At 38.4% G+C, this 20,696-nt stretch overlaps 1 protein-coding gene across 1 annotated transcript; it reads right to left on the bottom strand.

Annotated features, from left to right (window-relative positions):
- Positions 1-3,178: 3,178 nt before the first annotated feature.
- On the bottom strand, positions 3,179-20,103 carry FAM98B (family with sequence similarity 98 member B). Its single transcript, XM_062577760.1, is given in 9 exon segments — positions 3,179-6,087; positions 7,093-7,200; positions 7,202-7,261; positions 9,008-9,136; positions 9,296-9,376; positions 17,076-17,254; positions 18,013-18,147; positions 19,071-19,219; positions 20,000-20,103. Coding segments are annotated over 9 exon segments (1,254 nt in total). The 5' UTR covers positions 20,068-20,103; the 3' UTR covers positions 3,179-5,742.
- Positions 20,104-20,696: the final 593 nt, after the last annotated feature.

Genomic DNA, 20,696 nt, shown 5'->3' with positions numbered 1-20,696 from the left:
ACAGTAAATGGTGCTAGTGGAGTAACTTAAGTTTCTTAAAGCTACAAAATGTACATACTGTTAAGAGATGACACAGCAAACCTTAAAATTGCATTTGTATTCCAAGACAATCCTTAAACTTACAGCTGTATAAAATTTGCTTGCATTTAACAAATAGGGATTTGTCATCACAAATATTCAAACATCAGAAACTTAGGACTTTGAGAAATTTATTTGTAATGTATATTTAATGATTTTTAAAACTCTTAAATTACTTTACAAGAACAAAGTCTACTATATAAAGTGAATTTTTAGTTGACCTATTACAATACCGTGTGTATATGGGTTTAAAATGGTATAAATGTATATTCCATCCCCAATTTAAAGTGATTAATTACAAAATTTGTGAATGCCTTATATATTAAGAAAATAATGAATGTCTATTTGAAACTACTTACCAAATTCAGTGATTTCAAATTCTTGATCTGAACTTAGATCATGCTTGCACCTCCAAATGCCCAACCAAATGGAGAGACAGTAGTAGTAGTAGTAGCTTTTCTGTTATCTTACTGTAAATATGTATGGTATGTAAAGAATTGAGATGCATGTGACAGAACAGCAGCTTTTGTTCCTCATACACTAAGCCTGAATTTTTAGCAGTTAACATGAAATTGCACTTTGTGATCAATGAGGTAATCAAAATGACTCTTAGGTCATGTTTGCAAACTTGCTTTGCCATACTCTGTAAGCATTTATTTTGTCCTCTATGAAGGGAACTATACCAAGGAGTATTTCTATTAGGCATTTAACAAATAAGTCTATTTTTATAAGAATTAAAATAAACAAGATGATAGGTAATTGAATGTATTTTCACATATTTGGAAAATACCCCCAAACAGCACTTGACATTGATAAATCCTCTTGTCCCAGTAACTCTGCTAGCTTGTGGTGTAAAGTTTGGATTCTGATAGACAAACTATATATGCAGAAATGCTGTTCTAAAAATCAATCACAAACTCATACTTAAAAAGAAAATCCCCTAATGTCAGCAGCTGGCCTACAGGGTTCAGAAACCCTGAAATACTGACAGAATTGACAAGAAGCAGAAGTAAGACTCGCCATTTTAACTTAATACTCTAAGTTATGACTTCAGATTTGTACAGTCTTAAATGTTAATCTAGTATTTCCCTGTGTCCTCTTGCTGTTTCTACAGTCTGAATGATTTGAAAAGGATCTGTTTGCAGGAACCTCTCACAGAACGAGCCTGTGCGTGCCTCACATATGCTGAAAACTTCAAAGTAGTCTGTAAAATTGAAAACGGATAATGTCAGAGCTCGCTTTATGTTCTTCATTTGCCCAGAGCCCTGCCAGTTTTTGTGGGAATAGTCCCTTCTTACTACTTTGGGGACTTCCCTTCCTTTCTGCTGTATGAAAGACCCAAGTTAATAGACTGGGTCTATTAACTCAAGACCCAACTGGCTGCCCGGGGTAGCGCTGAAACTGGCACAGTTACTAAAAAAGTAATAAAGTTTATATTCAGGAAAAAAAAAGTAAAGTACCGAGGGCTGGTTCAAAGTCTCTTTAGCATACATTGTTGATACTCAGCATCCTTTAAGATTTATCTTGTCATGGCTAGTATAAAGACAGGCATTCATTTTTTTCCCTTCTCTGGGCTCAGCTGTACATACAGGAAGAAAAACCCAGCTGCCCCTCTCCCCCTCCCCAAATTACTTTTTTCTTTTTTCTAAATTTGAATTCTGATCCTTTAAAGATACAAGTTGACCGAGTAATACCAGAATTTAAATGACAGATTACAAAGCAGCTACGTTTGGTAGCTTTTGGAACCATCAAAAAAGTTAATGTTTTGAATTGTCTTTGTTCTAGTAGCAATCTGTTATTTTGTGATACGTATTATTAATGGCAACTTGCAGAATTTTTGTTTTAAGGCTGTTAAAGAAGACTGAAAAAAGTGTATAGATTGTAAAGATGTTATATATAGTGTAAGTAAGTTTTTGGTTTAATATTTATAATAGAAAAAATATTAAAATTGCACTTCATGCCTCTGAGTTTGTATCTCAAAAAAATCTAAACCTACATTCATTTTCCTTGATTCCGTCATGTGAGATATTTCTGCAGGGCTAATCTAACATCAAAGTCTCTAGTCTACCTTTAAGTCCTATGAGCCTTAGGACATCATTGAGAAAACTTAGAAAGGTAGCTGTTGGCAGATTAGTCTTTCAATATTGCAGTGAGTTCAGACAGTTTAGACATGTTTTTACCACCTGCTGTTCCAGGTATTACAAAACACAGTTCTTCATTAACACAATTTCTCCCTTTTGCTAAGGGTATTCTGAAAGGATACCAGCAGGACAAGGCATCTTGTAATGTCAACTACCTGCACAGCCTGTACTCTTATCACCCTAAAAATTGGGTTTTCCTACTGTAAATACTCAAAAACTCAAATATTTTCATATGGAGAAAATGAGCATTCAGTTATTCTACAATACTGGGGGGAGGGAAGGGAAGGGAAGAAAAAAAGGACTGTAGAATACCTACTGAAAACATAGATCCTATGCATATGGGCAGATCTGCCCTGCAGTCTTGCATATACGGAACATGTAAGTTGGGTTTTGCTTCAGAATTACAGAAATTTAAAAAGGAAAACTTTAGAAGTAATTGGAGGATATTTCCTTAGTTTACATAAGGACAAAAGAAATCATCATACAGACATTAAGTTTTTTTTTTTTTTTTTTTAACTAAAATAAAATTTAATTGATCTTCAAGTGAGACTCATTTCTTTGTAATCTCAGACAATGAAATCAGGGTACATTTGTGACAAGTCCTCTCTGGTGACAATTTCCTGTATTGTTATCTAGTGCCTTTGCCTTCTCCATTTTATTCAAAATATATCTGTTACTATTTTCATCATCATGAAAAATTATCATTCTTCCAAGTAAACAGCAGGAATTCCTCCTTAAGAACCCAGAAGCAATATGAGATAGTGGATCTGAATCACACTACACACTTGGTAAAAATAATTTCAAATACAGTACTTTTTATTCCTCAGTGTTTACATCCGTTAACAAAAGTCTCTCTCTCTTAAATCCTGAATTTTTTTTTTCAAATCTTGATCAAACAAAACAATATTCAGATAGACAATCACTGAATGTGAATAAACACAAAAATGCTCACAAACATATATATGAAAAATTTTTACTTACAACAGATTTTTTGAATTTTTTTTTCAAGACTGAAAAATACAAAATTTGAGAGGTTTCAATCAATTTTTTTCATGGTATTATTGCATCTTTTGATAAATTAATAACATACATTGTGACCACAGAAGACTGAGAAGAGGATACCTCTCTGAAATGTGGTGGTGCTTACTTTGCTTTTCTACTACTGGTGTCACATTTTAAGAAAATCTGAAAAATTAAAACTAAAAAAAAAACACCCAAAAATAAAAAGACAAAAAATCTTCCACAAAATTCCAACCTAGTTAAATTTCCATCTTTTACGTTAGATCCAGAATTATAATCGAAATTCTGAAGTATTTTGAATTAATAACCAACTGGAGTATTTTAAAATAACTAATCTAATATTACAGCTTTGACTGCAAACTATTCTCGCCATTTCCTTGCCCACCTACTTGTTTCAGCTCCAGGTTCACCTCCAGCCAGTGATCTCACCGAGTCGGTCATGAATTTTTGAGCTGTTCTACTGCATCAGGCAAAATCAAGCTTGAAAGCAGAAACCCCAAGTATTATGCTCTACGTGACACTTGAGTGCCTCTCCAGAATGACAGCAGAGGCTGACAACAAGGCCTGAAATGTGCGTAGAAGAAAATTAATAAAGAAACTGTACTGCTAGCAGTTGGGTGAAATGAAGTCAGTGGGCGGCTTCATTACTTTAAGAGTTTGCATTCAAACCAACACCTTCAAGCAAGGAAAACTTTCCTGCCCTTTTCTGTTAGGCACCTCCTGGGATCTTAAAGTATGGTTAAGGCTGTATCCTAAGCAGCGTTCACGAGCACACTATGATCAGAAGGGATGTAAAAACAGGAGAAAAACCTCTGAATTTTATCTAGATTGAAAGTTCAAGACGTTTTTACAACTAACTAATAAAAACCACCATAAACTTTTTAATTCAAAAAGTCAAACTTCATTCGATTTTCAACAGAGCTTCAAATTTATGCATAAATTCACACAATGGTTCACATATCCCTAAAGGTGAAATAAGATCATTAAAGCGTACCAAATGAAGACCTTAACTGAAAATTCATGAAGAACGAACCCCTAACTGTGAAACACAAAACCAACACAAAACCAAAAAAACCAAGTAAATCCTGAAGTTCAACCTACAATTTAAGCTTTCCGCTAAGTATTGAGTGGAAGTGTTTCCAGGCTGCGGAGCACTGTGATCAACAGACACCCCTAGGTCTGGGAGATGCCTTCCTGAATCCCTCTGCAGTGGCCTGACCCTGAGGAATGCCATCACCGCACGTACGGGCGTGCTCAACACCTCCCCTGCTCACAGCGGCCTCCGCCGCAGCGTGGCAGCTGGAGGAGCTCTGAAGAGGCTGCACAACAGAAAGGGTCTTTCACAGCTCACAGCTCTGAATCTAAATCTTGCCTAAGAATATTTACAGCAGTAAGAGCAGGAAATCAAAGTCCTCACCTAGATCCTCTTCTAGAGTAACATTGTCGAAGAAGGAAGAGGCACCCACACCGTTTCAGGAGAGAGTTTTAGGTTATCAAACTGACTGGCAAAACACGAGAGAAAGCTCTCAAAGGTTCATTTGCAGTTTTTCCAGAGAAGTCAAGGGGCAAAGGCAACTGCTGTATAAACTGCTTTATCAGCTGGCGATTCCTAAATATAGAGCAGGAAAAATAGATCCTCGAGAAGCTCAGTACAGGCAGCTTATTATTCTTCTATATCATATTTACCTACATCTAACTTCTACATCAGCTTGACACATAAAGAAGTATGTAAGTGATTTACCACATGAACAGTTGCGTAAGTTTTCTGCCCACAATGACCTTAAAAAAATGCCTTCGAAACACCAGTAAAATGGAAAACAGGTAAAATGAAAATAAACACTATCAAAACTCACTATGAATTTGATTTTACGGTACACACTGACCTTCAAATAGCCCCGGCAGATTTATGAACAAATGGGTTTTGTTAGTTTCTGCAGAGTATGAATTCAATATGTTACTTATATGAGAAATTCCAGAAGAATATGAAATCTAATTGAATTATTCTGATCAAAGCTTTAAGTAGATTAACATTCAATATCATAATTCTTTTACATGTCCCACATGGAAAATTAAATGAAAAGTCCCAAAGCAGCATTCTAGAGTCTTTAGAAATGTTTCTATAAGGTTCTTAGACTACTCCCTCCAAATGGGGAGAAGTGGGGCAGAGCAGTGCAACATGCAGTAATCAGGGTGATCTGAAAACTAAATGTGTTTTTTTTAAAAAGGGTTTTATTCAGTTTTCTGATGTTTATTTTAAATAAAATGACATTAAAAAACACATGAGCAGTGTGAAAAACAAGGACTTCAGTCATCACATTTTAGTATAAAAGTTTTGTTCAGTTAACTAGGAGAATTCAGTGACACCATCAGCTGGTCTAATGCAATGATTTATATTGTTATACTTAATTCTAACCTAAACCAAATTTGACATATCTAAACTCCTGATATCAGTAAACACCACCACTATGTTTTGCCACTTACTGTGTCAGTATTTACAGTACTTTTAGTATCTTCGGTATCCTCCCCCTCCTCTTCCACCATACGGCTCACCATAACCTCCCCTGCTGCCATAACCCCCCCGGCCACCATAACCCCCACCACCACCTTGAAAGCCACCTCCACCACCACCACCACCTCTGAAACCACCACCCCCACCTCTGAAACCACCTCCACCTCCTCCCCCCCTACCACCACCACCCCCCCAGCCACCCCTTCCACCACCACCACCACCTCCCCAGCCACCTCTTCCACCACCTTCTTGTCTTTTTTGCCAAGGTGGCATTTCAGGAGGAGGTGGTTCAATCTCTGTAGGTCTGCCTCCACGGTCAGGTACTCTCCCCATCAGAACCTACACAGAAAAATATGTAACGTTTAGTTGAAAAGAAAAAATAATTGAAGGAATGCAGAGTTTTTCTCTTACGGACAAAGACACACTACCTACTCTTGATAGGACTATGTTTCCTGCCAATGTGGACTTTGACAATAGGATTCCTAGTACCTTGCCACATGACAAGAGAACTCTAAAAGTGATTCCATTTTCCATCTGTAAAATTGAAATAACTGCAGCTAGCTACCTCATAACACTTTTCTGAAATCTTTTTCAGAAAGAAAAACACATGCATACAAAGTATGATTAGTATGACAAAGTAAAATGTACAGCCATTCATGATTCTACTTAAATTTCAGAAGCAAGTTCAAACTTCATCAGATGGCAGAAAATATAAACCAGCAAACTGATGTGCAACTCTAGAATAAATACTAGTTTGTCTTAGAATAGAAATTACTGAGCAGAGCTGGATACAGAGCTGGAACAGACTTAATGGGATCCCTTTGCTATCAGGATCACAAAGTAAAAGGGTCATTCTTATCTTCATCTTATCTGTGAACGTACGTTCAATCCACGTGGAGGGAGGATTAGAGCTTATCAGATTCTGCTATGAAAAAGCAGAGGGACATACCAGAGATCCCCAGAGATTAAACATTTATTATTCCTGGGGACTGGCTAGGTTAGTCCTCTTTCCGAAACTACTGTTTGAACAGAACTGCTCTACAGCAAGAGTTTTTTTTTTTTTTAAAAAAAAAACTTTTGAACTCTGTCTTCTTCCTCCTCTTCTTTTTAATCTAAAACTACTGTTTTATCCTGCATGGCTGACTGTTTAACAAGATAAAAAAAAGAAGCTCATTGCAATGTTTACCAGAATGCTGCAAAACCTACTTTTCTTAATACATCAGGGTATAATCATCTTGCAAAAAGGAATGAGAAAAGTAATTCTGTAATTACATTTCTCTCTTAATATTGATAGTTCTGCAAACTCCCACACTCCTTTATCACATTACAGAAAGAAAAACATACCTTGTTAATAGCGCAGACTGTATTTTCCCGTGTTGATCCACTACATGTTCTTATGATCTTTGATAAATCTTCTCTAGCAGCAAGAAGGTGAGCTAATGTAATAGTTGACCTTTGGAGATAATGCATAGCGCTTAGGCTGATAGATTCGTGCTATGTCATCTGTTTTTACCTGAATCATAAAATCAGACATAACTTACTTGCTTGGCATGCAACCTACAAACATGCTTGCTGCAAGTCACGCATTGGTCTCAGTAAGCTGCAATTTGAACATAAGGTTTGAAATATTATGTCTGAAAACATAAGTTATCTTACAAAATATAGTGTAAGTTGTTTCCACTTCTTTTCATACCATCTGAGCTACTGCACAAAATAATGCTGCTGATGATGTATATAGTTGATGCTGCAGGCCTAACACTATTACAACAGAAACTCACAAATTCACTGGAATCAATCAGATTCTTTTATGTTTTCCAGCATACCTAAAGACTAACAATGGGAGTTTAAGCTGCTTCAGATAGTGATAGTCAACAGATCACTGCAAAGTGTGAAGAAAATAGAACAGCTTCAAAGAAAGGTCAATTGATGGGAGGAGAAACAAAATAAAACAAAAACAAAAATCAACAAAGCAAAATACGTACGCAAGCCATGAAAAACTGAGACTGAGAAGCGGAGAATATAGTATTTTTCTGAACTCACTTTGACACATTTTTTGTTTAACAAAAGAAAAAAAATCTGCTTTCTGAGAACATCTAGAATGATCTTCAGAATAAATAAGCACTTAATCTTGGAAGGATCAGAGAGCAGATGCTGTTTCTTGCCATCACTGTTTTGCTAAGCAATTACTACACCATTTGCATATTCATTTAAACCTGCACAAGGCCTACCCATTTGTGGGGGCGAACAAGTGAAAAACCCACTATCCAAACCAGAGCCAGGTACCAACACCTATTTAATGAAAAACAAACAAAAAAGGAAAGCAAGCAAAATAAATTCCGTAAAAGGACAACATGCCTCTTGGCTTAAAAAAGTAAAATTATTTCTATCTCAGAATGATTTCAATCCCCAAATCCTTCCTGGACAAGTTGCAAACAAATATTTTTACAATAAAAATAAGGAAAAAAAAACCATTTGCCTTCAGCTTCCCACATGTATATTCATCAAATTATAAACTTTTAGTATTGCATTTCTCATTTTGTAAGATAGATCAGAGCTAGAAATGTATATTGTTCCTATCAGGCTGCTTAATTCATTACTTCTTTTAAATATAGAGATATAAATATGCACAAAACAGCATAAAAGAAATTACTACATCTAAAATGACACCAGCAAACAAAATCCACAATAGTGATTTAGAAGTTTTAGCCACCTGAAGCATTACAAGTAATTATGTGTTTTTCTCATAAAAGCTACTATTCAATCAGCCTGTCCAACTGACCACTTGTTTACTCAGTAGCTTTGAACCTAAGGTAAGTAAGTCGTCACTGCAATAATCTCACTGACTTTGTGGGCAGTCATTCTTTGTACCCAGTCTCTCTATGTTATGGCCTACTGTTTTTCTTCCTCTTTCATCTGCAAGGAAAATGCTTAAGTTTCTTTCTACTTTACTTGAATAGAAGCATGTAAGTAGAGCAAAAAAAGAGGACAGGGTAAACTTAAATTATGAAATGAAAATTCAAACAGACAAGGCTAAAATTTATACTTGTGAACCTATAAACAGTCCACAAAAGATTGATGACTGTGCCATCTAGTCAAATTTCCTTTTCCTCAACACCTAGAATTTGGATGGTAAAATCCAGGGTAAGGAACGGTTGGAAACAAGATAGCTGTAATAGAACTGTTTTTACATGCTACGTATACTTAGTAAGAAGATCAGGAGAATTGTGGCAGACTCCCACCTATAGGAAGCAAGAAATACAGCAAGCTTACCATTTGCTCTATCAGACCAGCCAAAAGACTGTACTGTCACATCTAGCCTTTTCATTAACATACGACGGCGACATTCATACTCGCTTCGAAGAGCATCATTGATTTTTTCCAATCTTTCCTGCAGCATAACAATAAAAAAGCAACAACTATTCAATTCTATGAAGATGTACAGGTCAAGCAAAAATTAATCCTGTTCAGCAACTAAGACAGCTGTCCCAAATGACCATTAAAACTAGGGGCAAATAAAAATAAATAAAATGGAGAGACGCTTTCTTACCACTTGATCAGAATTCAGAGGTTTTGTTAGCAGTGATTTCCCCACATGGTTATTTTGAACTTTTGAGAGAATGTCCTTTATCTGAAACAAAACACATACTACTTCTCAGAAACCAAATGATATTTACATTTATTTGTTTGCAGCACTGTCTGCTGCAATCATAACTGGATTGAAAGCTAGGAGTTTCATTGCCAAATGACAGCTAGGTTTCATTTAACATCATGTTCAAGACTTTTCTACCCACTCCAAACCAGCCATGCTTATACTTCTTCCATTAGTTTCTCTCCCTCGCTGTCCTGGTGATGAAGTAGGCTCGCTCTTTCTGCCTTTCAAACTCCACTGCATCGTTCTCTTTCATTACAACAAATTTCTACCTCCTCTGCTTGAAGGAACTTCATCACTCTCCTTCAGTTCAGCTCGTCTACAAAACATTGCCATGAATGTCCACAGCATTCCTACGTCATTTTCCGGCCAACTGATTTTTTAGGTGCTACATGCATATTATTGTTCCCGCAAGTTTTGAACGCAGTTTGGTTGAGAGAAAAACTGTATCTTCATCTACTGTGAAGAATCAAAGGGAATCAAGTCAAACAAGACTAAGACTACAGCTAATTTTTCATTTTACATGTCATAAGCAAGGAATAAAGCAATGCATGAGCTACAGTAAAACAGTAGCTAACAGGAGCCATTAGATACATTCACGAGGGATAAGACTTCACGTAAGCATACAGGCAATTTACATTACGATCTATTATAAAGATATGGTCCAAAGCTCACTCCCCCAGTATTACCTTAGCTCATACTGTCAGAGTCCTCATAGCGTTGCATATTTTACTGATAATTGTCTGCAGTGATCTCTGTGAAAACGCTGGACACAGCAATCAAATTCTACAGCATCTAGTTAGTGCATTAAAAAATGTACTTGAATAGGAATATTTGATAAATCAATTTTCATATTCAGTGCCAAGAAGAGAATCTGATCTCTAATTTTGTGTGAAAAAAAGGAGTGCATTTTTTTTACAGTGCCTCTGGGAAGCACATGGCAAGTTAAAAAACATAGCTATCCCAGCAAAACCATTTGAAACCAACTATATTGTGCAGTGAGCAAATTATGGCAAAATACAGTGGGTTTGACTTCAGCTGTAGGCTAACAGCCTAGAACTTGTCAAAACTGACTGTCCTTTACTGTAATATTCCCTGTGCTATTCTACTTCATCCACATGAAAAAGGGGGCTAGAGTAAGGGTAGAAGTTCAGACCCTTCCTTGTAACCTACTGATCCCTACGCTCTTCTCTCTCTGACGGCTGCGAGAGCTGGGCCTCTTCAGCCTGGGGAAGAGAAGGCTGAGGGGGGATCTGATCAATGTGTACAAGTACCTGAAGGGAGGGTGTCAAGGGGACAGGGACAAACTCTTTTCAGTTGTCCCGTGTGACAGGACAAGAGGCAACGGGCAGAAACTGAAGCACAGGCAGTTCTGCCTGACCGTGAGGGGGAATTTCTTCCCTGTGAGAGTGACGGAGCACTGGACTAGGTTGCCCAGAGGGGTTGTGGAGTCTCCTTCTCTGGAGATCTTCAAGGCCCGCCTGGATGCAGCCCTACCTGACATGCTCTAGGTGACCCTGCTGAGCGGGCAGGTTGGACTAGATGATCTCCAGAGGCCCCTTCCAACCTTACCGATTCTATGATTATTCTTACTTCTTTACAACCTTTATTTTGTTTATAGATAAAGTCTTTCATGGTTGTCTGTAGGATGGAAGTTGCCAGCATATAATTCTTACATACTCAGATTAGTAGACAGTATAACACAATTTGATTTGTGTAACTTCTGAATCTAGGCAACTTCCTTCCGTTTTAGTAAAGCATGTTCATGATGCTTTTCACAGTCTACTTCAGAATTCAAATGTACTTAAGCACATATTGCGTTTGAATTAAAAAAAAAATGCATGAACTGAAGTTCATCAATAATGTTAGAAGATCGGCACTTGAGATGAGGAATTCAGTAAGTAATTAGCGCAGAAGAAGAAATAAACATGAATTAAAAATTATATTGGGCAGGAAGTACCCACTTGCATATGAAAATAAGGTTAGAAATACAACCTCAAAGAATCTAGTGAGCTAGAAGGAAGTAAATCTAACAAAATGAGCCTAGCTTCTGGGAAAAAACAAAACAAAACAAAAACAAACAAAGAAATAAACTGGCAATGAGCCTTATAGCTATATAGTGAAAGCATACACACACACACGTATATATATACACACACACACACATACATATATATATATATATATATAAAGAGAGAGAGAGAGAGAGAGAGAGAGAGTGAAATCTGGAAATCAGTGATGCTGAATATGATCTAGAGATCAGAATTAAGGCAGGTTTGCTGGGGCAAGAGCAGCTAAGAGATAAATACAACACTGGGCTCCACATATAAAAGCAATATGTTTTGTAGGCACAGTCTGATCACAATTAAAATACCTAGGTCTGCACTGTGTACTCCTGACTACTGTAAGATGAAAAATAAAAGGAATTTTAGAGAGAATGATAAAGGAAGAGAGGCAGAGACTTACTCAATTGAAAAAAAAATCTACATCAGAGAAACAAATGAAATTTCTCCAATGAAAAGGCAAAGACAGTACATGTAATTGTTATATTTAAAAGAAGCTAGATAATGGGATAGTAACTTTGATGCCTAGAGAATGGACACCATGCTTTATACGACACTTGACAAAACAAAACAAAACATTGTCCCACAACCAGAGAAAACAGGAAGAACTAAATTAAAGAATCCTCTACTGACCAACTGTCCTAAGATTTAATGAGATTTAAAATCCCCCACAAAATAAAGATTTTAATCCAGAGATTAGTTTAAGGATTCTTCTTAAGGAAGAATCTTTTCACTGATGAACTGGCCCAAGTTCATGCTTGTGAAGCCTGGATACGACCGCAAAGTCATACCCAGATTACTGCATCTCCATTAATGCTTTACTCCCTCATTTACATCATTTACATCAGCAGGACTCTGGGGGCATATCCTGCAAGTATATTGGTGTAATAAACTGAGAATTTACAGCAAAATACAACTGCAGAATACACTGTCCAGTCTTCCCCACTGACAGGGCTATGAGCACAAGAGCTCTGGTATACATATCCTCTCTGTCAGAAGACAAGAATACCACTGATACAAGAATTGAGGCTATTACTCATATTTCTAGCCATGACAATTCTGCTAGATTAAGGAGATTAAGAGGAGTTTTTCAAAAAAAAAAAAAAAAAAAAAAAGTGTGTACACACACACGCACGCACACACACACAAAATATCAGGAAGAAGTTGTATGTGTAGGTGTGAAAAACATTAGAAGTAATGCCCAGGTAAGTGATCAGTGAAAACATATGGATATTAAAAAAAATAAATAAAATAACAGCAAAGTCATTCTAAAGTTCTCCTACAGCCAGTTGTATAAAATAAGCCAACTAATCACAAGCTAGGTGCAAAAGCATGCATTTTTGTTATTAATTACACTGATCACATTAAATATTTACATGACTGCTTTGGAAGTTCATAGCTTTCTAAAAATAGTTTAGAAAACAAATTAGTTATTGTATTTGTTTTAGGCAAAAATATTTGGATGTGGCTCCAAAACAAACTGTATGAAAATAAGCAGTTAATCTATTTTTACCAACTAAAACATATCTTTACTTATTGAATATATCATTTCTCATCTGTTTTATAAGTCCATATCCTTAAAAGATTCCTTTAATCTTTATCTTGCGATTCAGTTCCACATTCCATATATTTATTTTACATCTTTACCCTCTCTCAAAATAGAATAGTAATTTTTACGTTTTGCCACTTGCTTAGAGAAATATCATACATGCATGCACTTCCAGGACTTCTAAGTTTTTGAAAAAAAATGACCCTGAAAGAAGGGTCATTATATTAATTAAATTGTCAACACTAAGGAATGTCGTCTGTACCCATAAGGTGTGAACCATATTTGCAGAAAAGATCATCTGAAACCTTGAAGACAAAATATCTTAATTCATCATCTGCCTCTCTTCCATTTAGCTGAAGCAGATTTTAATTTCAATATTTATCCAACTTCAAAGACTTTTTTGTTTGCCCTTTATTTCTGTTATGTACCTAGATGTTTAGGCACACAGACTGGGAACAGGACAGATCTTTTGTCTTGTTCCTCAGCTGCATTCATACTTACCTGATATACAGGTATCATTAAGGCTATAAAACTATCAAACACTGTAACAGTTAAAAGACAACATACTAACTTAAATCTGAACAACTCTTAGAAAATATCCCCAAATGCATTTTTACCAATAGTATTCTCATAGTTCATAGTGAACAAAACCAGAGTTTTTGTTTAATTTTGATCTAAATTTTAGGTTTACAGTTTCTTTTCATTGTCTACTACTATGGGACTACTGTTTACATTGTAGAAAACAGAACTACTGTTTACATTGTAGAAAACAGAATGCAAAACAACACTTCAGCAAAAAGTCTAAAAAAGTCTTTCAAATAATGTTAAATAGTATGAGAAAGTCACTTTCTCTGTAACTAAGTGTGAAATTCACACTATCTTAACTGAAAAGAAGCTAGATGTGAGTAAAAGCTACGAAGTGCAACACTGGTATAGATTTTTCTGAATCTTTTATCAGTGTTCATCTAGAAGCTATAGATTTTTTGGTACTAAATTTCTGTATGCTTCCCAAAGTTAAGCTTCATAAATACAGTACAGGAGAACAGTATAAACAACTCAAAAATAACTATTACTTTTTCAGTGCTACAACATAAAATTAATTATATTTAGTGGTAGACGATTGTGACACTATCAGTTCATTCCTCATATTTTCTTATATCATTGACAACCACTACCTCAGTTTATCACAGGAAATAAAAATTTAAAAGGTAGTTACGATGATGCATATTCAAAGTTGGACCTACTATAAAACTCAGAGTTTCAGCTGAATTAAGAAAGTGATCTTGATTTTATACCAGTCTTTTAAATAATCTGACAAATTATTATTAAAAACACAATCAATGTTCTAATGTGCCATACCAAGATACAATGTGTGATCTGTCCCTTTGGTAGACTGCTGCTGCATAGCCAAACTATTCTCAGAACTATTCCCACAGCTACTGACAATGCTGAAGATGCTAGACAGAGACAAAGAGTAGACATGTTGAAATATAGATACTTTCGCAAACTAATAAAAATGATAGATTAGTACATAAGTTTTTATTACAAATGATACAGTATATATAATACTAGAAATCAACAGTGCAATTTTGCAGAGAACCTAATTCTATCAGAAGCAACAAGATATTTGAAAAATGGAATCAATCATTTTAAGTAAGCTTTTCTACGAATCTAAAAAAAATAACATATGGCACTCTTATCTGCCTGGTTCTTGAACAATTTTTTTCAATCAGTGGCATCACTGCTCTAACACAGCTACATCCATAAACGTACATGAGTAACTGTAGTACGTCAAAATAAACTCTAAACCTGTTCCATAAGAAAGTAATGGATAAAGGATAATGGAACACACAGTAAAAATTCTACACAATCTCGAGAAGTAGCAAAAAAACATCCTCAATTTATAAGGAATGAACATGCAGAGAACAAATAGCACTATTAACTCTCGGTGGCACACAGATGAATGAACTAGTACTCACTTCAGGCTGTGGAAAAGTGGCAAAACAAGTGGTATAATCACTACGGAACTGACAGATCTGGAAAACGATGCAAAACAGGACAGACGCTCACAGAAGAGAACATACTTCAGAGATGCTGTCTGCACGCTTCAGCACTTTATGAAAGTGGGATCCCTTTGAGCTCTTCATTACCCTCTGCATAAAACTTCAGTGATGATAGCTTGTTTCGTGCATTTTTTTTTTTCAGGTGATATTTGTAGGCCCAACCACAATAGTAAGCTGCACTACAAAATGCACTACCTTGCTTATCTACTATCTCTCAAATAAAAACTTTCAATGATCTCCCTTCTATGGTATAACTCAGACTCAAACTAATTCCAAGTTTCAAGCTGTCATCAGGAAGCGACAGACAGTTTCAGCCAAAAAAACAAAAAGCCCAAACCTACCCTGAAAATAGCTTCTTGCATTATGAATTACTAAGTGTCACAGTTTTTAGTAACAGCATGTCCTCTGTCCTGATTTTTTTTTCTCCATTATTACACTGCACACATTTTTTGTATATACTCTGCTTCCAGAATCATGGTAATTGTTACATTAAAATGTAACTAATTAAAATTTAGTATTGATGATAATTAAATTTTGAAGCTGATTCATTCAAAAGGCAGTAAAAATAGGTCTAAGAGGTATGTTGATCAATAAGGAAGTGACATACTGAAATGATAAGGACTAGATCAATATATACACCAGAAAGCTACACAACTGTAAAACAGGGATAATCCAGCCTTTATCTTTCCATAGCATTCCTGACAAAATTAACAACTACTTTAATACAAGGCATTTTCAAATTCTACCCCTTAGTTTACATATACTCCAATTCTATAGCAAAATCAACAGTTGTGATGTAGTTCTTACATCTAGGTGACCTCCAATTGTCTGTTCTTGGTAAATGAGAGATCTTTTAATGTTTTTTCAGGTGTTTTGGGCTCTTACTTTCCATTGTAACATCTAGTATAGATTACTTGTGTAATCTATATAATTGGACAAAGTTAGAAGCATATAGTATCTAGTCACTCGAACACATTTGCAGTGACTTTTTAGTAACCGCAGTCTGCTGGTTGACCATGGAGCCCTTGCGTCTTCATTTTGAGAAGCAGAAAGAACAAAAAAAGAAACAACAACTAAGTCAAACCACTAGTCCTGATTACTAGTGTCATGGTGTCATATCATCCACCAAATATTTTTGTGCATCTGTCTATGCTTGGATTTGCTTACTTCACCCATCTGGCAAGCCCATCAGACCCCCCAAGAGGGGAAATATGCAGGAACACTTCAGCGTTTGGCGATTTAAATGCACTGAATTCTACACAAGAATATTATACAGACAGTGCAGAGAGAGGAGCACTTCCATGAAGAGCAGGCTTCATTTTCAGAGCTGAAACCAATTTCCCAAACTAGGAACTAGCTGCAGCCTAGAGCAAAGAACAGTTTTACCCCCATTTTCGCAAGGAGAAGCACAGGAAACTACCTCATAGAACAGAAATAGAAAAGAAGAAATAAAACCCAAGATATTAGAATGCACTTCTGGGAACACAGTCTCCTGAGTGCTATGCAGCACAAAGGAACGGACAATACCTTTTAGTTACTAACCCTGAACATACTGGCAGGAATTGGAGATTCCCATCTTAATGATAATAAGCCAATGAACAGAGTCAGCAGTCAGGAGCCCTAACAGACGAGTAACTGATGGTTGAAGATTGCAATGGAGAGAATTTTGAACAGACTTCTCTTATTTTGTATTTTTTCCTGCAGTAAACAGCTTCCTGCATGCCAGTCTGCAAAATCTGTATGTAAATAGTGTTAAACATCATTTGTTCCTGAAGGATTAAACAATAAAAGTAAAATGGACAGTGAATCCCTCACAGTCTGTAACCAGGCAACTTTGATATAATTTGAATATTAGGTTTGGTCTTCTTGTCCTGCAATGGCAGGACTAGCGTTCTGTTCCTTTAACATGGGATGAAACCAACTCTGTTGGATCCTTCTCTCTTAAGATGAATGCTTATAGAGATACCAGTTTAAACAAAGAAAGAAAACACAAAGATCTGTACCTTCAATTCCACATTGGTTAACAAAGGAGGAATATCAGAAGATGATGACTTCGGTAGCCCCAGTGCATCACAAATAGCTTGTACTTCCTGATAGATTTCATTGTGCTTTTCCAAGTGAGAGCCTTTAATTTGCTTGCTGTGCAAAATCTTTAAAGCTTGAAGTTCTGTACTTAGAAATACTAGAGACAAAAGTCCATAATGGCAGATTTAGGGAAATTTGAACATTTTTCTGCTGCACGCTCATAATACAAGCAGTAAGACCAGGAGAAAAAGGGAAATGCTTTCTCAGTCCTCTCCTGGACAGGTCAGTTTCAGTTCCCCATTCTATGTCTGAACAAATTCCCACCTATCTTCCTATCTTACGTCTACACCTTGCACCCATCTGCTTAACCTGCTCTGTTACCTAGTGCTTCCCCAGTCCTTAGCTCCTTGACAGATCTACTTCCGTATCATCACTGCTGCTAGTCCATGTGTTTCTTGTCAGATCTCAAGCGTTTCCCACCACCATTTCTGAATACACTCTCTCTCCATACGCAGTCTCAGCTGGTGCTCCTTTGTCCAGGTCCAGCTTAAACCTACACTTCACTCCTCACAGTTCTGCTTTCAACATCTTCAAATCATGTAGCATTTTCTTTTAAGCTGTCAGGAAACCTCTCAGAAACAAAGGAAGCAAAGTCTCAGTTTCAATGGAGCTGGAATTGGATCAAGAGCAAAATCAGGAAGCTCAGTATGTTGAAGCATCCATCACAAAGAAATTTCAGTTTTGCCTCTTTCACTTCTCCCCAACTGAAATGATGCATGCTTAGCTAGGTTGATGTCACACTAGTGATGCTTACGTAAATAAGCATAAAGAACTACTTAATGTAAATTCTAAATTAAGGACAGACCATGCATATAAATTCTAATAATATAAATGGGGAAACCGGTCATAACTTACAGAGCAGTTTAAGACAATCTTCTTTCTCTCTTAATCTGTCTTTAATGTCTCCAGATATAAGTGATGAATACGGACAAGACATTTCTTTCAAAAAGCCACTAATCTCAAGCTGGAAGCTCTCTATATCTTTATCACCTGAAGAAACAAAGAAACACAAATTAATGGCATTAAAAAAAAAAAATCAAACTGCTTTTCTTAATTTATACATTTAAAGTTGCAATCCCAGGCAAACATTTACCACATACCACCCTAATAATATTTTCCTTCAACTTAAAGATCAAGTTCTATATACATACATTCCTTTTAATAGCTCAGACAACAACGTAGTCATGCTTTAAGCAAGAAGAGGACGCCACGGCAACCTCTGGAGAAATGAACACAAACGCTTGGAATGAATCAGACGTTAATGCATAGCAGAAGAAGAAGCAGTGTTTGTTCCTTCTTCAGAGCACCACTGTTGAGAGATCAGTTCTACATTACAAAACAGTGGATCGATGTAATTAATTTTCGGATTAACAAGTTACAGGGGTCAAAATAACTAAACCCCATGCATGTATCCATTTTTATTTTCAACGGTTGTTTTTTTGTTTTGCTACCTCATTGTGAAAACATAAGCAGATATATTCAAATCATATAAAATCTCATCCAAGTTCCAGCACTTTACACATAGCACTAATGAACAAGTGACTTGTCTACACATGATATGAATGGAACATTGCATTACTACTAACTACCACAAAACACCAAGCAGAGATACTTTACTGAAACGTAAACCATCCAAATATGGTTACATACTACAACCACTTATAGGATGCATGCAAGTTCTTTCTATATATTTATGTAGTTCTAGAAAAACAAAAACAAGTGATTTTTTGGAAAGAAACTTCATAAAACCATAATGTAAGAACTATGCACATGATAGCATCAGTCTCAGGTTGGCTTTCTTTCAGCTATCTTACTTTTAAACTTCAACATTATTTTAATATGAGCTGAACAACATTTAGTTTGAATCCACGGAACAAACAGTAAATAGTTTCAAAACATTAATGTCCATATACCATCCATTGAAGTGATGCTCTCTTCCATATTACAAAGCAGCTTTATTTGGGAACCTAACCAAACACAAAGCTCCAAAAATTCTGGTGAAGACAATCCATTTCCTGCAGCTTTCTTCAGGGCTTCCTCTTCCAGTAAGGGACCTGTGTACCTGCATGCAGGGATAAACAGTAGCAATAAGAAACGAGTCTAACATTAAAATGATTAGAAAATGTGCATGTTTTATGTAAGCTGGTTAGTAAATACAGAGACAAAAAAATAAGAAAAAAAAAAGAAAATCTTTGTAAGTTACTTTTGCCGATGAATTTGTAATTCGGACTTTTTTAAACATACCAGCAGATGAGAGGTGATTTACCCACAAACAAAATGGGCTGCAGGAGAACAGGACAGGCATTTTCACAGACCACAGGTAAGCGAAGACAATAAATAGAGTTTCAGGTTTTCAACACACGCTGAAGTGACCAGAAGTCAAGTACTAACTCAAGCGTACACTCGACCGATTTTCTCTGCAGCATTTCTGAACTCTTGCCCTGGACCGCCAGTAATAACGGGTAACTGAAACCGAAACCAGACTTCGCACCGTTTCTCCTGTCCCGCTCCCTCACTCCCAGCCGCTGACACGGCACACGGAGGTCGCGCGTGCACCGCGCGGCGCGGCGCGGCCCGGCCGCTGCCCCCCGCGAGCGCCCCGGGCCCGGCCCGCTCGGGGCCGCCGCCGCCTCGGCGGCCGCCTCGGCAGGAGGCCGCGAGCAGCAGCGCTGCCCCGGCCCGCGGCGGCCGCCCCGGCGGCGCCTTTAAACCCTCCCAGCGGGAGGAAACGGCTGCAAAGCACCGGGGAGGCCGCGGAGGCCCGGGAGCGCCGCGCGGCCTGGCCTCCCCTCCCCTCCCCTCCGCCCGCCACACGGCCCCGCCGCCGCGGGGCCCCGCTCACCCCACGGCCTCCAACGCGTCCAAGATGTCGCACTCCATCTTCGGGCCCGCCGCCGCCAGCTCCTTCATGCCGCCGCCGCCGCGGCGCGCTGCCGCCCGCCCGCCGCGCCGCGCCGCGCTGTGCCCGCCTCAAAGCGGCCCGCCGCAACCCGCTCCCCGCCGCTGCGTTCCCCCGGCCGCGGCGCCGCGCCGCCCGCGCCCCCGGCCTGCCGCCCGCGCCCCCGGCCTGCCGCCCGCGCCCCCGGCCTGCCGCCCGCGCCCCCGACCCGCCGCCGGCCCGGCCCGGCCCCTCGCCGCGGGCCCCGCAGCTGCCCTGGCGCTCTCCCCGCGGACCTCGTTCCCTGACCCGCCGGGAGCCCGGAGAAGCGGCCGCGCCGCACCGGCTCTGCGGCGGGACTCGGGGGCTTCGCGGCCGCTCCTGCCTGCCCCTCGCTAGCGACCGGGGCCGGCGCGGGGCCGGCGGGCGCGCTGGGCTCCGCCGCCGCCCGGAGCCCCTCGGGAGGCAGGGGCTAACGGCCTCACCGCGGAGCTACTTGCGGAATTCTTAAAATCCCCAGCGCCTGTGAGGATGCCGTTGAGTTACGGAAGGCGGCTGGGACGTGCTCTTAGGGAGACCTAAATTTAAACTAAAAGGCGGATATTTTCCCTTTGCTCGCAAACTGTCGCTGTCACAGGCTCAGTCAGAGCCAGTCTGGTGG

Source organism: Rhea pennata, chromosome 5 (assembly GCF_028389875.1).
Source record: "Rhea pennata isolate bPtePen1 chromosome 5, bPtePen1.pri, whole genome shotgun sequence".
Taxonomy (NCBI): Eukaryota; Metazoa; Chordata; class Aves; order Rheiformes; family Rheidae; genus Rhea; species Rhea pennata.
The sequence above is the reverse complement of the archived record's forward strand: the minus strand, read 5'-3'. Positions and strand labels throughout refer to the sequence as shown.